This window comes from Erigeron canadensis, chromosome 4, assembly GCF_010389155.1.
Source record: "Erigeron canadensis isolate Cc75 chromosome 4, C_canadensis_v1, whole genome shotgun sequence".
NCBI lineage: Eukaryota > Viridiplantae > Streptophyta > Magnoliopsida > Asterales > Asteraceae > Erigeron > Erigeron canadensis.
This window is the reverse complement of record NC_057764.1, coordinates 39,488,269-39,507,630: the sequence shown is the minus strand read 5'-3', so window position 1 is coordinate 39,507,630 and position 19,362 is coordinate 39,488,269. Positions and strand designations below refer to the sequence as shown.

The 19,362-nt window shown below is 34.3% G+C and overlaps 3 protein-coding genes across 3 annotated transcripts; all 3 read right to left on the bottom strand.

Annotated features, from left to right (window-relative positions):
* Positions 1–4,336: 4,336 nt before the first annotated feature.
* Positions 4,337–6,097, bottom strand: LOC122595182 (putative UPF0481 protein At3g02645). The gene has a single exon (XM_043767513.1). The coding sequence runs from the start codon at positions 5,972–5,974 to the stop codon at positions 4,475–4,477; it is 1,500 nt and encodes a 499-aa protein (XP_043623448.1). The 5' UTR covers positions 5,975–6,097; the 3' UTR covers positions 4,337–4,474.
* An 8,170-nt stretch (positions 6,098–14,267) lies between these two features.
* LOC122597733 (putative UPF0481 protein At3g02645) lies at positions 14,268–15,923 on the bottom strand. The gene has a single exon (XM_043770300.1). It carries the CDS (start codon positions 15,890–15,892, stop codon positions 14,324–14,326), a length of 1,569 nt encoding a protein of 522 aa, XP_043626235.1. The 5' UTR covers positions 15,893–15,923; the 3' UTR covers positions 14,268–14,323.
* Positions 15,924–17,698: 1,775 nt separating this feature from the next.
* On the bottom strand, positions 17,699–19,261 carry LOC122597587 (putative UPF0481 protein At3g02645). Its single transcript, XM_043770164.1, has one exon. It carries the CDS (start codon positions 19,259–19,261, stop codon positions 17,699–17,701), a length of 1,563 nt encoding a protein of 520 aa, XP_043626099.1.
* Between the last annotated feature and the right edge of the window lie 101 nt (positions 19,262–19,362).

The window sequence follows — 19,362 nt, the reverse complement described above, 5'->3', positions numbered from 1 at the left end:
ATGGACGAAAAAAGTACTTAACTCTATAATAAATTTATTAATTTTTTACTAACTATAATTTTCTTTTTCGTTTAGTCAAACTTTCCTTACTATACATTTACGTTTATAATTATCAACTTAACTAATATTTAATAAATTATGATTATGAAAATTAATAATCAACTTTTGCTTTTATCGAAACAATACCTTTAGAACTTTGCGTGAGTTATATATTGTCATTTTTGTCCAAATGTGTTTAGTTAGGCCTCTCCCTAAGCTTGAACACTTAACCTTTCTTCCACACCTCTTTCACACTGCTACATCAGTTTTTCTCTCTATTCATTCACTTCTTTCACAAATACTCCCTATAACCTCTCTTCCACACCTCTTTCACAACTTTTTATTATTTTATTTTATATTTAGACAAAATTAAAACTAAACTTAGTTTTATTAATAATAAAGCATTAAAAAACATTACAATTAAACATTAACTAAAAATAAAACACATAATACACTTAAAAATAAAACATTACAAGGAAAAATAAAACATTACGATTATTAAAAAAAAAAAGCTACTCGTCATCGGCGGTCTGGTCCTCATCCTCCTCCGAGTCGTGGGTAGGTACCGGCAGTGCATAAAAAGAGCTACCGAAGTTCTCTTCCAAGTATAGGCGATATCTCATATGTGCATCATAGTCCTTTGGCGATAAACCCGTCGGAATTGGTCTCGCCAAAAACTTCATGGCATCTCTAATCTCGGCCCGTCGCAAAACATCTTGTTGTGCTTGAAGATAAGAACTAATTAGTTGAGCCGTTTCAGATGCCGAAGATCGCCCCGATGTGGCATCGGATGAACTAGACAACCTACGGCTAACGTTATGACCCGGTGGTCGCCTAATGGGGTCTAACCCAAACAAGGCATCAAATGGGTCGGGGTGGGGGTGGGAGTGGGGGTCCCGCCTAATAGACCATCATCGACGGTGAAATCTACCGCCGGAGCTGGTCGACTACTCGTGACCTCGTTTTCATTCCAAAAGTTGGACAACGTTTTAAGAAGGTCATAGCAACTCTGGTAATGCCAATATTTCTCCCCTGTTTGTTTCTTGTACAGTTTCACAGCCGCATCAACCACCTGTTGCTCATCTGCCCCACTTTGTCGGCCTTGCTCGCTAACCTTCTTCAACGCCACACCAAATTCCTTAACACCCTTTTTAATCTTGTTCCATTGGCCATGTATTTGGCTCTTGGTACGCGGTGCGTATGTTGTTTCATTGTTAAACATATCCACCATTTTTTTTTTCCAAAAAACACCCTCCGTCTGACTATTACCCACCACCGGGTCCTGCGACCAATGCACCCAACACCGTGCCAACAACAGTGTATCATAATTCTCCCAGTTCCTTTTCTCTCTCGGTTTTGTGGTGCGTCTCATCCCACGACCCACCTCTACAACTTCATCTTCATCTTCATCATCGGTAGACGCGACACTATCTTTGTCGGGGACATTTTCATTGATAATCAATGGCGGTTGTCGGGTTCTTGGTCTTTGTTGTTGGTGGTGGTGAAAGTGAAACGCCATTTGAGCTTGGATTTGAGCTTGCATTTGGGCTTGGGTTAACGCCAAACGTTGAGACTCGGTCCAATTTTGACCCATAATTGGATTGTAGTTAATTTGATTGTAATACGGTTGAGAATATGGCTTAACGAGGCAAGGGGGTGGAGGACCCATTGGGGGCGGTTTGGATGAGGTTGAAGCGTGGCTTGTTTGGCCTTGGTTAGTTGACGACATAGACGGCATAGCCGGCGTCGGGTTTTCAAGAAAGGCATTCCAAAGTTCGTTAATTTGATTTTCGTTGTTTGACATGATTTAGAGATGGAGTTTGTAAAAGATTTTATTGATAGTGTGAAGAAAATGGAATGAATTGTGAAGAAAATGGAATGAGTGGTGAAGAATGAGATGTGAAAGAGTAGTATATATAGATAGAAAGTTAAAAAAAAAAAGAAGTAATTGTTATTTTTTTTTGTTTGTTTATGTTATCTGCGGGCCCACACCACGCTCCACTCTTCGTCAATATACATCGATGGAACGAAATGGGTTGAAGGAAGAAGCCATCCACGAGTTGCTCCCTATGGTGTTCATGTGGAAGAGCGGTCGACGAGTGGTCGAAGAGGCCCTTATGGAGAGGCCTTAGAAATATATGATGCATATATTATTGTTGTAATTCATTCATTCTTATGATATTAAATTATTAATATCAACTTCCATCAGATTGAGATACATGGAGTGATGGACTCATGGACAACCAGAAATGATTAATCCATCGAGTCACGGACGGTTCTAGCACCCTGTTGTCCCCACTTCAATTTTGGTATAATGTAATTTTTAAATTTTAAATGGTATATATGTAAATTTTTTCTCAAAATAAAAAACAATAATAGGAAATACATAGTAACATTATCTTTGTTGTCATAAGCTTATTTTTATAAGTCATTGGTTATCGAAACATTAACTTTAAGATAGATCTTTCCATTGATAAAATAAAAACTTAAGATGCTCTAATTTTTAATAATTATAATAGTTATGCAGAAAAGATATATATATACAAGCTAATTACTTCATAAAAAATTATATTTTTCGGATTCCCTGCATTATCATTGAATAAATTTTCAATTAATAAGACTTTCGCCGACACATATGGTCTTTATTTATTAAAAAAAACTAGTACCTTTTGAATATGAGTGTTACACCCGGTATAAAGAATGAAATTATTCTGATGGTCCATATTCTAACTCCAACCTAGGGTCCAATTTTTTTTCATTTTTAATATGACTTTAATAAATATGCCAAAAAACTTTTGAAATTGTCTTGACAAAAATTTATGCCTGTGTCTCTAGTACCTCTATTCTCGTTGAACAGTAGACCACGTGTTGGCTTTGTCAAAACTCTGCCAAGTACAAAAAATCATAGATCACCCTTCATATTACAACTTTTAGACTAAATTAAAAGAAAATAGGAGGACATTTCCGTAGAAACGCTTTTCTTCTCACTGTTAACAAGCAACCCCCAAAAAATAATAGCTCTAAAATAACATGCAAATGGAAAATGGTGATCTGTGATGATCCGGTATGTTTTGAATTTAGATATGCTTTGGATCCACAATCCAGTAATCCACTCCGTTCGTACTCGTATTATTATCGATATTTGTATATGGGCCTATGGGGTATTAAAATACTCATTAATCATCATGTTTCTATCATGCTTGTTTTTCACATAAATACAAAAGTAAGGTGTACATAATTGAGATAATTTTTTACACGCTGTTTGCATTTAATTGGTACAGTTGGCAGTTGGCACCCGGCCATGTTTGTGGGGTAAAAGAAGTATTGGATGGCACCATACTTTGGCTCATCTCCAATCGAATTTGGCTATTTGCACTAGTTAACATACATGTACTGGTCATTTTGATAAAATACATCAACATATTATCTAGCACAATCAACCAATATATTGAATGAATTGCCTTCTACAAACTTAATTTGTTACATTAGATTAAAACATATTACATACATATACATGCATACACACCTATGTTCTTTTACAACATATTATTAAAGCATATTGGACGGTATATCAGTGCTTAAATGGTAACATGTTAAACGTGAAAATAGCCTTATGTATAATTGTATGTACAAAGAGTATGGTAGTTATGTCATTACTCATTTATAAGTGAACTAGTTAAGGGAATTCCACACGTTTTCATAAATTGTTTTACATAATAAGTTGTAAAAGAATAAGTAATTACATAATAAGTAATTAAAAGAATAAGTAATAATATCAACTCACTAAGATTATCCATATAATATACTACAGTCCTCTCAAGTTATCTCTAATTTATTTATCTTTGGCTTAAAGTTAAATATCAAAATTAAAAAATAATCAATGAATCTTGACAATTGATTTTAATTTAATGATAAAAAATCTTTCAAATTTTCCTCTTCTTAGATTGGGATAACTTAGAAAAAATTTCCACTCAACAATGGGTTTGTCGTCAATGGACAACTACTAGTCCTTTAAATATACGAGCATTTTTAACTATGTCTAGTCTATATGTACACGTTTCATTTATCACAACAATTTTTTATATGTGTAAATTGTCACGTGGTCAATAAAAGATTAAATCTATAAACACACAGGCTTATTTTATCCATTGATCATTTCTTGACAATAAGTCTAATAGAATGTTATGTAGATGAACTAAACGGGTTTAGTATGAACTAAACGGGTGCAATAGACGTTATTTCATTGCCAAACTTCGTTGATAATTTTTTCAGATAACTAGCTTTTTATTAAACTTGCATTGCAATGGTTGGCTTCATATTTATTAACCATAAGAAGTTAATGAGTCATAATCAAACTTTAAACCACTAATAATGGGCAGAAAATTCCAACAATGAAAAAAATGACTCAATCTTTTTAAATAGAGCATGGCACTACCTATTGAATCAAGGAAGAAAATACTCCAACATGCTCCGAAAGAAACTGACCCAACATCCCGGATGGATCCGGGCTAATCTTCGATACCGCCTCACGAACCAAGACCAAAGTGCCCGAAATACTAACAAGGAACGTAAGAGCCTTAGCCGAAGCCCGAACTTGCTTATCAACCTCATTCTTGAACCGAACACTCGGTACACTATCATAAACCTTGTTTAACTCAGCCACGGTCTTCCTAAAGTTAGACTCGCCACTCATATTCCCTAGCGACCTTCCTATCCCGTTAAACAACGCAACGATCTCCTCATCGCGCAAATTGCCTTGTATGATCTTTTCTTCTCGTAACAACTTCACATCCTTAGCATTATCAATTATCCCACACATGAAATCCACATATTCGGTTAGTTCAAGCCCAAACCCACCCATATAACTATTTTTGGTCATTAACTTTTCGTACGCAACCAAATTCCTTAATATGACTTCCGAATCAAAATTTAACGTAATCACGGGTAAATAACATAAGCCGTCGATATAACCAACGTTTCTTATCCCTTCATCCCCTGGCGACAACCGGAAATTCACTCCCGCGATATCCCGAAGTTCTGAAACCGAAGGGACTCTAATTTCTTGAATACTCGTTTTATCGTCATTACTTTCGTATAAAAGTTTTTCAATAGATTCGAGTATTCCTAAAAAAGGCTTAGCCCCGGGGATCAGACCCGCGGCTTGAATAACAGCTTCTAGTAATTCCTCGGTTGCGGGTTTAACATCCGGAACACTTCCCGGTTTCCTAAAACTAACACTCATCGAACTCGATTTTTCGTTATTCACAATAGATTGGTACATATAATCCAGTAAATGGTTTACTCGATTAAATTCAATATTCTCTTTCGAAAGAAGAAAAGGGGAATTCGACTTACAAAAGTATCTAAACTTTGACTCCCAAAAATCTTCCCCATCAGCATTTTCGCCACAAATCGCCTTATGGATTTCTTTTAAGACGATTAAAGGAATTTGGTTTTCCAACATGATTAAATCTTTTTCATCTATAGCTAAACCGTAATCTATATAAGCCGTAAGTTGGTCAAGTAATAAAAGACCGTCAATAGCGAATAGCCAAGCTAAGGCTTCGTCTTCGACTTCAGGATATCGATCGTAACAAGCGGAAACGACAGGAAGGACTTGTTTGATTTTATCGGCAATTTGGTCTTCAATATCGGGGATTTGTAAAGGTTTTAGTACTCTTTTGACCGCGGTGAGTTTGTTTTGTTGCATTCTTTCGTAGAGCTCGGTCTGAAAATGATGTTTCGGACCGAGCCCTATGAGTTGAGGCTCATAAGCCTCTAGCTTTTCTTCTTTTAGAATTTTGGGGACTGAGAAGATGGAAACTGAAGGTGTATCTATAGCGACTGAAAGTTGTGTTTTCAAGGTTTGTCTGATTTGATCTACCCATGGTTGGTCGCCGGAGGTTGGAGCCACAAATGGTTTTATTGTAGCCATTTAATTAATTAATATGATGAATAGTTACAAAATATATGGGTGTAGTATATGTTGAAAAAATATGTAATCGAAGAATATGTGATAAGTTTTTGACTAATTCAAATGGCGTATGTGATTGGAAAAACTGGTGGATGATGATTCACATGGGGGTTTAATAAAGGGAGATGTGACCCATTAAACACGTGAACAATAATTTAAACAACTTACTAGAAAATGAATAATACTACATACATACCTACTTTTGTTTTTTACTTGGTATTATCGTGTTATTTATAATACTCTCATATTTTAGTATTAATTTATCAATTTGAAGAAAATCCAATATATAAAAAGCAAAAACCTTTTATGAGATTACAAATACAATTGAGCGTTTTTCCATCACTAAAACGCCACTTGATCTAAGACTAGACACATATATGAAACATTAATCGAATATATAAGGATACACATATGATACCTACCAAACACAATGAAATGAGTTGACTTTTGCAACATGCCTAGTGTAAATTTTTTGCCTACCTAACACAATCAAATCTTGTTTAATTTCGTAGACAATTACAAGGGCTTTAAAGTTTAAGAAAATCGAGACTTTCACAAAAGAGATTTCCTCCATATCAGGAGATCATGATCAAATACTTACTTGGTCGTAATGAAAGATTATTATACATACATAATTCGTAAGCTTTAGTGTCCTTAGTTGTAAGTTAACACTCAAGATCTATTCATCCGTTTTGTATAGATTTGCATTTTGGTCACTATCATTATTTTAACATCAATATAACTTTTCTTATCTCAGTTCTAAGATTTTATAGAATCTATATCTTTAGAATTAAAGATTGTTACATAAGGTTTTAACTTTAAAAAGATCTGGGTTTTAATCTTACTTTTCATATATATGAGGGTTTCATATGTGTGAAAAGAATCTATGTATATGTAACTTGTCTTCAGAAATTTTGTTTTGGTTCATTTTATGTAAGTTTGTCTCATAACTGAACGAATTGTGTAAAGAATCGGCCAGATACTAACGTGGCACCATCAAACATCTGATACGTGGCCCAATAAGAGACCACCACATTAGCATTTAGCAGATTATTTACACGATTCGTTCAGTTTAGCAGGTTACTTACATACAATGAACCAAAACAAAATTTCTTTCCTACAATAGTAGCTGAAGACAAATTATCTATACACACAGATTCTTTACCCTTTCATATATATGAGGTTGCTTTAGTACTTAGGTTTCTATCCTAAAATTAGTATTGTATAGGGAAAATAATCTGTGTGTATGTAACTTGTCTTTAACTAATATTGTAGGGAAGGAACTTTGTTTTGGTTCATTGTATGTAAGTTTGTCTCATAATTGAACGAATTGTGTAAGAAATTGGTTGGATACTAACGTGGCACCATCAAACATCTAATACATGTCCCAAAGAGAGACCACCACATCAGCATTTAGCAGATTATTTACACAGTTTGTTCAGTTTAGCAGGTTTTTTACATCCAATAAACCAAAATAAAGTTTTTTTCCTATAATAATAGCTGAAAACAAGTTATATACACATAGAGATTTTTTTGCCTATTATATAATGTAAGAATAAGAGTATTTTTTTTTTGAAAGGTGAATTTCGCTTGAGAACTTCGTGTCGCGATTCGACAGCGGGAGGTCTAACATATGTTGTCTTAACCGGGTCCGCGTTAGAGAGCTCCCTCGAAGTAGATTGCCTATTTCAAATACCCGATGGGAGGAAAACCCCTTACTAATCTGCCCAAAAGCACAACGATCAATAGAGGTAAACCCGGCCTCCTCAGACTTGAACTTGGGTATACCCAAACCAAGTCTTCATAGAAAGACTTCATATGTACTTCCGTCTTGAACCCAAGACCTCCTGCTTATAAGGCAGGTGTTCAACCACTTGAGCTAACTAACACGTTTTTGAAAAAGGAAAAAACATTAATGGTTTATTACTCCTAAGTATAGCTTACCATACGAATCAACCATGCACATGGTACCAAACTACCTACCCCGTGAATTGTCTTGTTCACTTTTTCTGTCGTTTTGTTCATCTTGTTTGAGAAAATGTCAATGTGAAGGCAGAAGGATGAGAAATCACAATTGTGAGGGTGTAAAATATTGTTTGATAACACATCTATTTTCATTTTAAAAGGATATTGTTCTAAAAATATATATACATTTAATGATTTAATGCAGGACAGTGAAAATATTAATCATGCAAGTACGGTCGTCCATACCCAATAAGCGATATCTGTTCAACCCACATCCTACGACTGGCAAACAATTTCACACCAACAACATATAAAGAGAGCATTTAATTTAAAAAAAATGATAAATTCTTTTAACATATTAAGAAGATGACATGTGATATCCACTAATTTTTTTTCTTAATCTTATCTTCTGATTTTTTCAAATGTCATCATCCCATAGCAGGGCCGGCTTAACCTTTTTGATGGCCTTAGGCTAAACCAATTTCGAAGGCCTTTTTAACAGTTTCTAGCAAAAAAAATTCTTATCTAGCTTAGGATGATGTTTAACATAAATCAAATATCAAAGACCAACATTTTCTAAGAATTGTACAATTATGATCTCTGAGTTACCCAAAAGTTTTAAAATACGGATTTGAACAGTAGTAAGTGACTAGCATTTCTAAGAATTGTAATTAGATTATTAGACTCACAAACCGAGATACATGCCAAACTATTTCACATGTTCTGTCTTTGTTGTCATGTTGATTCATCATTGGAAAAAAAAAATTTAAGAAAAAATACACTAGTAAGGTGATTAAAACTATCCTTAATAACTACTTCTTTTTTACACCTCAAATTCTTCATAGAAAATCAATAAACTCATTAAAATAATAGATATATATATATATAATTCAAAAATATGATTAAGTTGGTTATAAAATAAAATCTATTAACCTTTGAAATGAGATATAATTTAAGGTTAGATAAATAAATAAGTGATTTTTAAAGCTCCGTTAATTTGTTTGTAAATGAAATCATAGTATAATGTGTAAGTGGGAGAGGTAAGAGGTTCTTTCTAGTACATCACAACACATACTTAAAATGTTTTATATTAAAAGAAAAACAAAGCTAGTTAATTAAAAGCCCAAAAACTGAAACAGAATTTGGGGCCCAAGCTTTTGGGGCCTTAGGTGGCTGCCTAACCCAAATAGCTTATTGAGCTGGCTCTGTTCTATAGTTAGGAGGATTAATAGGTTATTTGATTAGGAGGATTAATCATTTCCCTTATTACTAGCAAATGAACACGGTTTCAACTTGAACATATTAATAAAAATTTTGTAAAGACATATATTCCCTAATATAGTTGCAACGAAATTGATTGAGGCTTAAAAGCTGATCATTCAATAATCATATGTGGCAATTGTTAACACGATTTATTTTCCAATTCTTACTTCTGATAGCTAATGTAATTAAAGTTGTAAATCCATACTTTTGTCTATACTGTGTCACTGTCAAATTGAACCATGTGTTTCAATTACATAACTTTAACATTTTGTCGTTTGTGTTAGTTTTGCAGAATCTTTTTCCCTTTCTTTATTTGTTACATGTAGGAAGCAGGAAGCATGAAGCTAGCTAGGCACCTCTTTTAATAAACTTCGATCCTTCCATTTTTTTAAGTGAAAAACTTTTCAGTCTTAACAAAGAAGAAATTTAGGCTGCCAGAATAGCTAAATGTATACATAAAATAAAAATAAAAATAATAATGTTAGGCTGGTTTGATGCATATTCAATTCAAACTAATATAATTTTAGTTTGGGATTATTACATGTGAATGTAACTAATTATGACAAAATGTCTATGTTATGTAAAGATCTTGTAAAATGTCTATGTTATGTAATCAACTTTCAAATCTCGATCACTGGATGTACCTGACCAATAAAAAAGTTACACGTTGCAGTTTATATGGTTGTCACATATACTCTTTGAATTTATTGAGGCTATTCCTAAATATCTATAGTATACCTTGTATTTTATATATATATATATATATATATATAATTAAAAGTAAAAGTGAAATAAATCATAAATCACATAATTACATTTTAAGTTACATGAGACTTAGGTTAGAAAAAAAATAAATCATAAATCGATTAGACGTACAATGGTTTAAACTTTAAGATAATGATGGAATAATGGTGATGTCAAAAATCAAGAAAATAAAATATAAAGAAGTCTATTAATGATAAGTAAACACAGTTTAAAAAACAATGATGTCATAATAATTTTGTTTTATTTATATGAAAGATATTATTATAATAATAATAACAATATTTTTTCTTGTTTTCTTAAGATATAAATTATTTGTAAATATCGAGAGGTAATTCTAAACCAAATGACTAGAATTAGATGATTTTTAGAACTTTTAAATTCAAAAATTAAAAGTTTTAAAATTTCAGGTAAGCTGTTAAGGGTGTTAGACAGACATGGCAAAAGGCTAGCCCACTTACGAAGCCAAAGCAAGTTTTAAAATTTCAGGTAAGCCGTTAAGGGTTTTAGACATATATGGCAAAAAGCTAGCCCACTTAAGAAGCCACAGCAAAGTGAAACATTACAACTTACAAGAGACGGATAGAGAGGGGTTTGGAACATACGACTAGTACTGATGCAAAATAGTCCATAAGTTAAGCCAACTTACAAGCCACATTGGAGGTTCAACTTTGAAACTCATTAAAGTATTAAACCCAATTAACTTTATACTTGTAAAGTCGTAGTCGTAGTTTATACCAGCTAGAATTATACCCTCTTAATACATGAAACTTAAAAGTTTCTTGATTTTTCACGAAAATTTCAGAATTATATATTGTACGGCGTTACGATTCTATCAATCCATTTTACACCCCACATCACTATTCAAATTTTGTTATATCGAATTTCGTTTGAGTATTTTTATCGATCAATTTTACACCCCACATCACTATTCAAATTTTATTATATCGGATTTCGTTTGAGTTTTCTTCTTGTTTTTTTTTTTTTTTTTTGCATAGTTCTTTTCTTTTTGTAATCTCGGCTAATATATTAGAAACTTATTGAAAATATGACAAGAAAACTAATTTATTAAGGAAGCACAAAATTGTATCATAAATTTAGTTGTGACAAAAAATTTTGAATTTATTAATATGACATTAATTAATTACCGATCGAAAACTGGAGAGAGTACAAAGAGAAGTTAAAGCGTTTATCGCACAACATTATTCGAATCACCGCATTAATACGAACAGTCATTTCTTATCTACCCATCATAATAAAAGGAACTTATATAAACATCTCTAAGGCTGGACCTTTGCCTCCATTAATCCTTTTTCGGTCACACCACTTTTTGAAGTTCGTTCGCTGCGAGTAAGATCAACAAAGTTTAAAATACCTTGAACTTGTTGTGGAGTGGTTTATAAACACAAGGTAAGAGAGTCAAGATTGATGTTTGAAAAAGCGTTAATATTTTAGAAGCTGAATTAACAGGTTACCTCAGGTACTACAGATATCTTTAATGTGAAAATTAGGTGACTTCTAGATGAACACTCATTCATATTTGTATAGCCAACAAGCTTGGAGGATGACAAGCACATAAAGGTGGAATATTTGAACTATTCATTATATGAGATATGTAAAAAATAAACATCAAAAGTAGTGGTATATATAGGGACCTCCAAATTAACCGAACCTCCAAATTAGTTATCACACACACAATGGAGATTTCACACAAGATAAACTAACCTCTAAATTAGTTACCCTTGTTATCAAAATCTTGAGCTTATCATCCGTTTGCTGGATAGTTTCGTTAAAGTCAACCATAATTTCTTCATAAGCACGCACTTGAACTCTAAGGATATCACCTTTTTTTTCCTTATTCATTTGGATGCTTAGTGGATAGTAAAGAGTTTCTGTTTGTTGAAAAACTTATAATGAACTTAGAGGACCAAAATTAGAGGACCAAAAATAGTACTTCTTTCATCTCAAAATCTATTCTTAGTCCCAAATGTGTGTAACCTTAGAGGATGAAGAATAGATTTTGAGATGAAAGAAGAGTACTATTCTTGGTCCTCTACTACAAGTTTTTCAACCAACCGAGGAGATTATTGTTGACTTTAAGAAACTTTCCAGCAAACGGATGATAAGCTCAAGATTTTGATGATAAAAGTTACTAATTTAGAGGTTAGTTTATCTTGTGTGATAACTTCATCGTGCGTGTGATAACTAATTTGGAGGTTAGGTTAATTTGGAGGTCCATTATACCATTGCTTTTAACATTTATCTATTACATATATAATGAATTGGTCAAAATTTTCACCTTTATTTTCTTATCATCCTCCAAGTTTGTTAGGCTAAACAAATATGAATGAGTATTCATCCAGAAGTAACTTAACTTTCACATTAAAGATATCTGTCATACATGAGGTAACTTGTTAATTAACCTTCTAAAATATGTACTTTTATTCAAACATCAAGCTTAACTCTTTTACGTTGTGTTTATAGACCACTCCACAACAAGTTCAAGGTATTTTGAAATTTGTTGATCTTACTAATAGCGAACGAACTTCAAAAGGTGGTGTGACCGGAGAAGGATTAACGGAAGCAAAGGTCCAACCTCAAAGATGTTTATATAAGTTTCTTTTTCCAGGAGCAGTTAATGTATTAAGTTTATATTGGGTTTTTTTCCGGACTATCAACCAAAGTTGTTTTCATTTGGGTGATGTAAATTCTGCCCCCCGAAAGAAGGAAACTTCAATGTATTCCCTACAGGAGATCAAATCTTATAGAGCTTCTCTAGGTACCCATTCTTAAACCTAGTTTTAATTTCAGAACATGTATTTATAAATTGTGTGAATTTATGTTGTATTCTTTTTCATTGTGTAGCCTTATCTGAGTGGTCACTCAAAGACCCTCGTAGTCGCCTGATGTATCATCTATGGAAGTTTCATTAAGCTCATTACGGTTTGCTACAAGGGTGAATTCCTTTAAGATAGGAACCCCCACGCCATGATAACTAATTTGCTGTGAAAACTAGCTTTTATGCTTAACATTCCAATTAAAACACCATATATCTAATTTGGGTTTGGCCATATACTGAAACAAGAATTCAAGCATTAACTTAAAAAAGAATGCTTCGTGTTATAAGCAATGATCTCAGGAGGCATAAGAAAGATTTTGTCCCGTTTATACTAGGACCTTTGATCTATGTTTTAAGACGGAAGTGAAGTAAGCTAGTATAATTTTGATAGGAATCAACATGTTGAATGTATGTTTGGGCTCATGTTTAATTAAGGGTACATGGTATGGGAGACGTGTTGTTGGCGGGTAACCCCCATATCAACAGTACCACCGGGCTGGCGGGAGGGTTATATGCCCGTTTCGCATAAATGGAGAGAGAAGGAGAAAGTGACTGTTTGACATGGGAGCCATCTTCAGAATTTGAGTAGTTGGTCTCAGCTTTTTCACACTATATATTTAAATCATTTTTACATAAATAAAACACAACAACACTTTAGATATCCATTCTATACATATTTTAACCAAAAGATGTCTAACTTATCCTCTTCTAACGAAATCATCCCCCCACATACGCTTCCCAATTTATCCATGGGTAGTTTATTTGTCTTTTTTCAAGATGCGTTAGCTAAGGTTGATGAGCTTGAAGACTCAGGAAGCTCTCAATTGCCCGGAATTATAATGAACAACACCGAGAAGAAGCTAACAACAAACTAATGCATGACTAACTCTACGAAGACCCAAAGCTTGGGAGCATTTTTGTGGCATAGGTATCGTATGAGTCAAATGGTTGGTTTTGAATATTGTTCGTGACATTGAATTAAAGCTAGTTTCCTGTATTTTCAAGATGGCATGGACGCGAGGAATAAAAAAAGCTTCACGCTGATACAAAATTGCACGTCGAAAACTAAACAACTCATGCGTGAACCTTCGGATAATTTAAAATCTTGTACCCAGTTTCCCACCACCTAATACATGAAATTGAAAAGTTTCTCGATTCCTCTAAGACTTAAAAATTTTAAAACTTTAAAACAACTAAGACCTCTCTAAATAGAGCGAACAGAGAGTTCCAATATTTGTTAAGGGTGATGTACATATATAGGCACATCTTGAAGGTGGACACGTTGTTAGACGCTGTCACCAGCAAGTTCAGTCTAACCGCTACAATCAACTAAAAGTGACTCCACATCTCAGGATAACACTTAGCTAAAGGAAAACTATTGACAAAAAAAGAAGAAGTATGGTCTAGTTTGTTCTATTTGACATGTATACGAATAGTTGGATTATGATTAACAAATAGAATGATTAACTTGAAGCTAATGTTTAGACAACGGGTCCCTTTGGTTTAATGAAGAAAATAAGTAAACGACTCCATTTTTCCTCGAAAAATTGAACCAACATCATGTGACGTAGTGGAATAAAAAGATTAACCTTCAAGTACACCTCACGAATGACAATCAATGTGCTCAAAATGCCAACCAAGAATGTGATAGTCTTGGCCCAAACCCGAAATTGCTTCTCGAACAGCCTCTGGATCCAAACTGTAGGCGTGCTTTCGTAAACCTTGTTCAGTTGAACCAGAGTCTTTCTCAACTCCGTTTCAATGTTCATTTTCCCTTGAGATTTTCTTATCCCGTTAAACAGCTTGACGATCTGTTCATCACTCAGGTCGCTTTGGATGATCTTCCCTTCACGTAGCAACTTGACGTCCTTTGCAGTGTCAACGATACCACACATAAAATCCACATATTCCGTGAGTTCAAGACCATATGTGGATTCATGACTATTATTTGCCATTGATTTCTCGTAAGCTACCAAGTTTCTCACTGTGACCTCTGAATCAATATTGAGAGTAATAAGAGGGAGATAGCATATCCGCTCTTTTCCTTCAACAAAGTTTATGTTTCTGATGCCTTCGTTTCCTGGTAACAGTCGGAACTTAATTTTCGCAGTTTTATTAAGCTCCGACACAGAAGGCACCTTGATCTCTTCAACTATTGTTTTTTGCCCATTCATTTCAGGAAACATTATTTTTTTAATGAAATCAATGATGGACTGAGCCGCGGGTATCAAAACCGCAATTTTAATAACAGCATCTAGTAGTTCTAGCTTCGCGTCTTTAACAGTTGGTTCTTCAACAGTTGGATCGCTTGTATCAGTAGGTGTGAAGTCGACCTTTATTGGGATCGATGTTTCATTGTTCACAATGGAATTGTACATATAATCAAGTAGGTGGTTAACTTTACTAAAATCTATATTCTCTTCAGAAAGAAGGAACGGTGAGCGTGACTTACAGAAAAATCGGAACTTGGATTCCAAGTAATCTTCTAATTGCGAAAGAGCAGTTTGATCAATTGTACTCAATAAGACCTTTTTGATTTCCTTCAACACAATAAGTGGAATCTGGTTCTCTAACATTACCAAATCCTTTGCTTCTATTACAAAACCATGATTTATATAAGAATCAAGTTGATCAAGCAAGAACATACCATCAATAGCAAATAACCATGCCAATGTATCGTCATCAGCATCAAGGTATGTTTCATAGCACGTGCGAAGTATGGGGACGATCTCTTTAACTTTCGCGACTATTTGTTGTTGACAGTCATGAATTTGATATGGTTTTAGTAACCTTCTAACGGCTGTGAGCTTGTTCTGCTCCATCATCTGGTAGAGCTCGGGCTGAAAATGGTGGTTTGGCCCGAGTCCTATCCGTTGAGGGACATACTCTTCTAGGTGTTCTTCTTTCCAGGTTTTCTGGATTAAAAATACGGAAACTGGAGGTGTATCTATTGTGACAGCAAGTTGGGTTTGTAAATTTTTGCTGATCTGATCCACCCATGGTTTGTTGCCGCCGGAGTTTGGGCTCAAAAAGGGGTTACAAAAAGCCATTTGATTGTCCCAAGCTAGGTTCAAAGAATTAAATAATCTTGCTTGATTGACATTTGACTTTATTATTGGTTCACATCATCATCACATGTATGCATTGAAAGGTCAACCATCAGTAACATGCATGATTCAAGTATATTGTACTAACATGCTATATCAGTCTTAGTTATTTGAGACCTTTTGATCAGAAACTACAAGCAAATCGTTATTAAGTTACACAATCAAGGCCAGATTTGGCTGGAGTCTTCCTTGGCTGGAATCTAATTGTGAATCATTTTAATCCCTTTGAAGTCAAAAATATTCATAGATATACAGCTACCATTTTCTAGTCAAACATTTGTCTTCAGTGATTTTTGAACAAATTGTAATTCATATTTCCTTGACAACCGTGTGATTTTTAACAAACGCAACTAAGTTGTTACGAAAATAACACTGGTGTGTTACAATTACTTGTATTTACGATAGCAAAAATAACATATTCTTATATTCTACACAAACTAATCAAATTTAACTGATATAATTAGCACCTCATAAAATATAAAAAAAATATATATAATAATGAGTACGAATTTGAGATCCAAAAAATGGGCTGACGATAACCGATGAGATCGAGATAATCAACAAAAAGAGTTCTGGCCACAAGAATCGGATCCTCATTGGATGACTGATTATACCATATCCAATAACAAGTGGTTTTCAGCCTTTCGAATTTGGATTATCTAATCCCTTCAATTCATACAACCAACAAAGTTACAAAATAGTGGTCCCTAGACTACTTAAGGGCATACGGTCTCATCAAGGTATAGGGGTTGGCTTGGCTGTACTGTCCAGATGGATATGGCTCGTGATATGTGACTCGACCAAAACTAACTTTTTCTAGAAATGGGGCTCGCTCGATCAATGGTTGTTTATGTATTCAAATTTAATACTGTTATTTGGGTTAATCAGGTTTATTTACAAGTCACGTGGGTCATGGATTCATGGGTCAGCGAGAAATGGTTGCTGATGTGAACCAGGGGTAAATGGGCCATTTAGCCCATCTTATGTACCTGAGTAGTTGAACACTTGCTATAGTTTGAGCGTTTGGCCAATTAAACAGGGGAAGTGGAAGCATGAAATCAAAGTTCACAATTTTCTGCATGTGTTTCGTTTTAATTAGTTACAAGGGTTTTGCTATTCTTTAATTTCTGGCTGAACTTGAAGTACTCCCAGAGTTGATGCTTAATTAACAACGGATAAAAGCTAAAAAAAATTGAAGTGAAAAAAAAAAAAATTAAAATGCCCAGGAACTCCTTAATCCCGCAAAAGACTTTTTCCTCTCAAGCTAGCAACCCTGCAACGCTGTATGGCGGTGAGAACCCAAAAAAATTGGCTGGTTGAATATGTTTTTGTAGGGATTCGAACTGAGATAGTGTTCCCACCAAGTCGTTTTTTAGAGGGTAGGTGCCCACTGGGCTATAACCCAGGTCAAAAAAAATTAAACAGATCAAAGTGTAAGAATATTAATACCCGTAATTTGTATTAAATTCTAACATACGATCAATGGGAGATTTTGATGTAATTAGTCAAGAGACGGATAATCCTATAACCAATACAATATGCCTGCACGCAGCCCATTTCATTTTCTTTAATAATTTATACATTTCATTTCATATATACATCATTTTTCATCACAATGACATTGCTATAAGCGATCCTAGCTAGATCCATTTAATTTTTCTTGGTTTCATACACGACTTTAGATATAACATACACAAAGAATTAATTAAAACCTATATAGAAAAAATTAAATAACATGTTCTTGCTTGCCTAGCTGTTCTTGCCGAAGAGCTTAGGACAGCCATAGAACTGGCAAAACGAGTACAATACCAGCAACAACAGCAACAAAACGGTTAATAGACGAGTAATCATCTTCCACATAGATAACAACCTCTTTTTTACGAACTTAAATGCCTTCACAGTCAACTTCTTCTTGTAGTAATTATTAATCTCTACAACAGTCTTGTTAACAGAACTCCGTGTTGTTTTGTTCATTCCATTGAATATTTCAGCAATCTGGTCATTTGTTATTTTGCTTTTAATGATTCCATTTTGCTTTAACATTCTTACATCCTCAGCCTTGTCGATAATCCCACTTATCAAATCAACAAATTGTGAAATCGAGGGACTAAAATGTGAATAGTTCATAGCGATTTCATAGGCTACCAAGTTTCTTAATACTACTTCTGAATTAACATCTAGTGTAATTACTGGCAAGTATAACACGGCTTCTTCTTCTACAAACTTGATCCCCCTCATACCCTCATTTGTAGGCCTAAATGATATTCCTGCATAGCAGTGAAGGGAAGACACGGATGGTATTCTAATCTCCTCCACCACAGGACCTTCAAGTTTTTCAGGATTCTTAGATTTTAGGCCGGTAATGGTCAATATTCTATCCCATGGTATGTCTTGTATAACTTGGATTGGCCTCAATATTTTTACACCAATCCTAAAATTCATACCTAATTTCGTTATTTCACCAATATTATCACAAGCTGAACTCATATTCTCTCTAAGGTCCTCTATTTCCCCTGACTCTGTCTGACTCTCTACTTTTTCTTCGTCTTGAGATGATTCTCCTGATTCAAGAAAACCGTTGTTGACCATCAAACGATACATGAGATCTAATATATGCAAGTGACTTGTTTCGTTGTAATTGCATAGCGAAATTGATGGCATTTCAAGGGGGGAGTTTGCTCTACAAAAACGTTCAATCATGAAAAACAACTTGGCTTCATCATAATCCTTTTCAGATGAATAGATGTGCAATGTTCTAGAAATTTCCCTCAATACAGGAAAGGGGATTTGGTTCTCTAACAATAATAAGTCCCTAGATAGAATGGCGTTTCTTGCTATCTTTTTACCTTCAAGATTAACAGTGGTAGAGTAATCTTGAAGAACATTAAGCAAGAATAAACCGTCTATGGCTTCAATCCAAGATAAAGTATAATCATCAAAGTCCAAGTAGCTATGGTAGCAGCCTCTGACAACAGGGTCTAGTTCTTGGAGTTTATCGATCAACAATGCTCGAAACTTGACATTCCCTTGAAGAAAATGATTTTGGGCCAAAAACGACTTAGCACAAGCGACCTTGTACCTTTCCATGTCATATAAATGTGTGTCCATATGATGGTATGGACCTAAACCAATCACCAAAGGGACATAAGCCTCCGGTTTAAAGATGGTAATCGCGTTTGTGATACTGAAAACACAAATGGGATTTTTATCAGAAATGTCAATGGTGACTTCCCTGATGAATTTTTTGCTAATTTGATCTACCCATCTTTGTTCTGTGAAGACAGAAGAGAAATTAGTAGTAGTTAAAGCCATATTTAGTTTTTCGTTCATAATTTAAGTTGTTTAATTATAGCATGCAGGCTTGGTTCTTATTTATAGTATCAAACCTTTATAAAGTTTGATCGACGAATCGG

Coding starts and splice junctions, on each gene's coding strand:
- LOC122595182 (XM_043767513.1), bottom strand. CDS start 5,974: ATGGCTACAATAAAACCATTTGTGGCTCCAACCTCCGGCGACCAACCA.
- LOC122597733 (XM_043770300.1), bottom strand. CDS start 15,892: ATGGCTTTTTGTAACCCCTTTTTGAGCCCAAACTCCGGCGGCAACAAA.
- LOC122597587 (XM_043770164.1), bottom strand. CDS start 19,261: ATGGCTTTAACTACTACTAATTTCTCTTCTGTCTTCACAGAACAAAGA.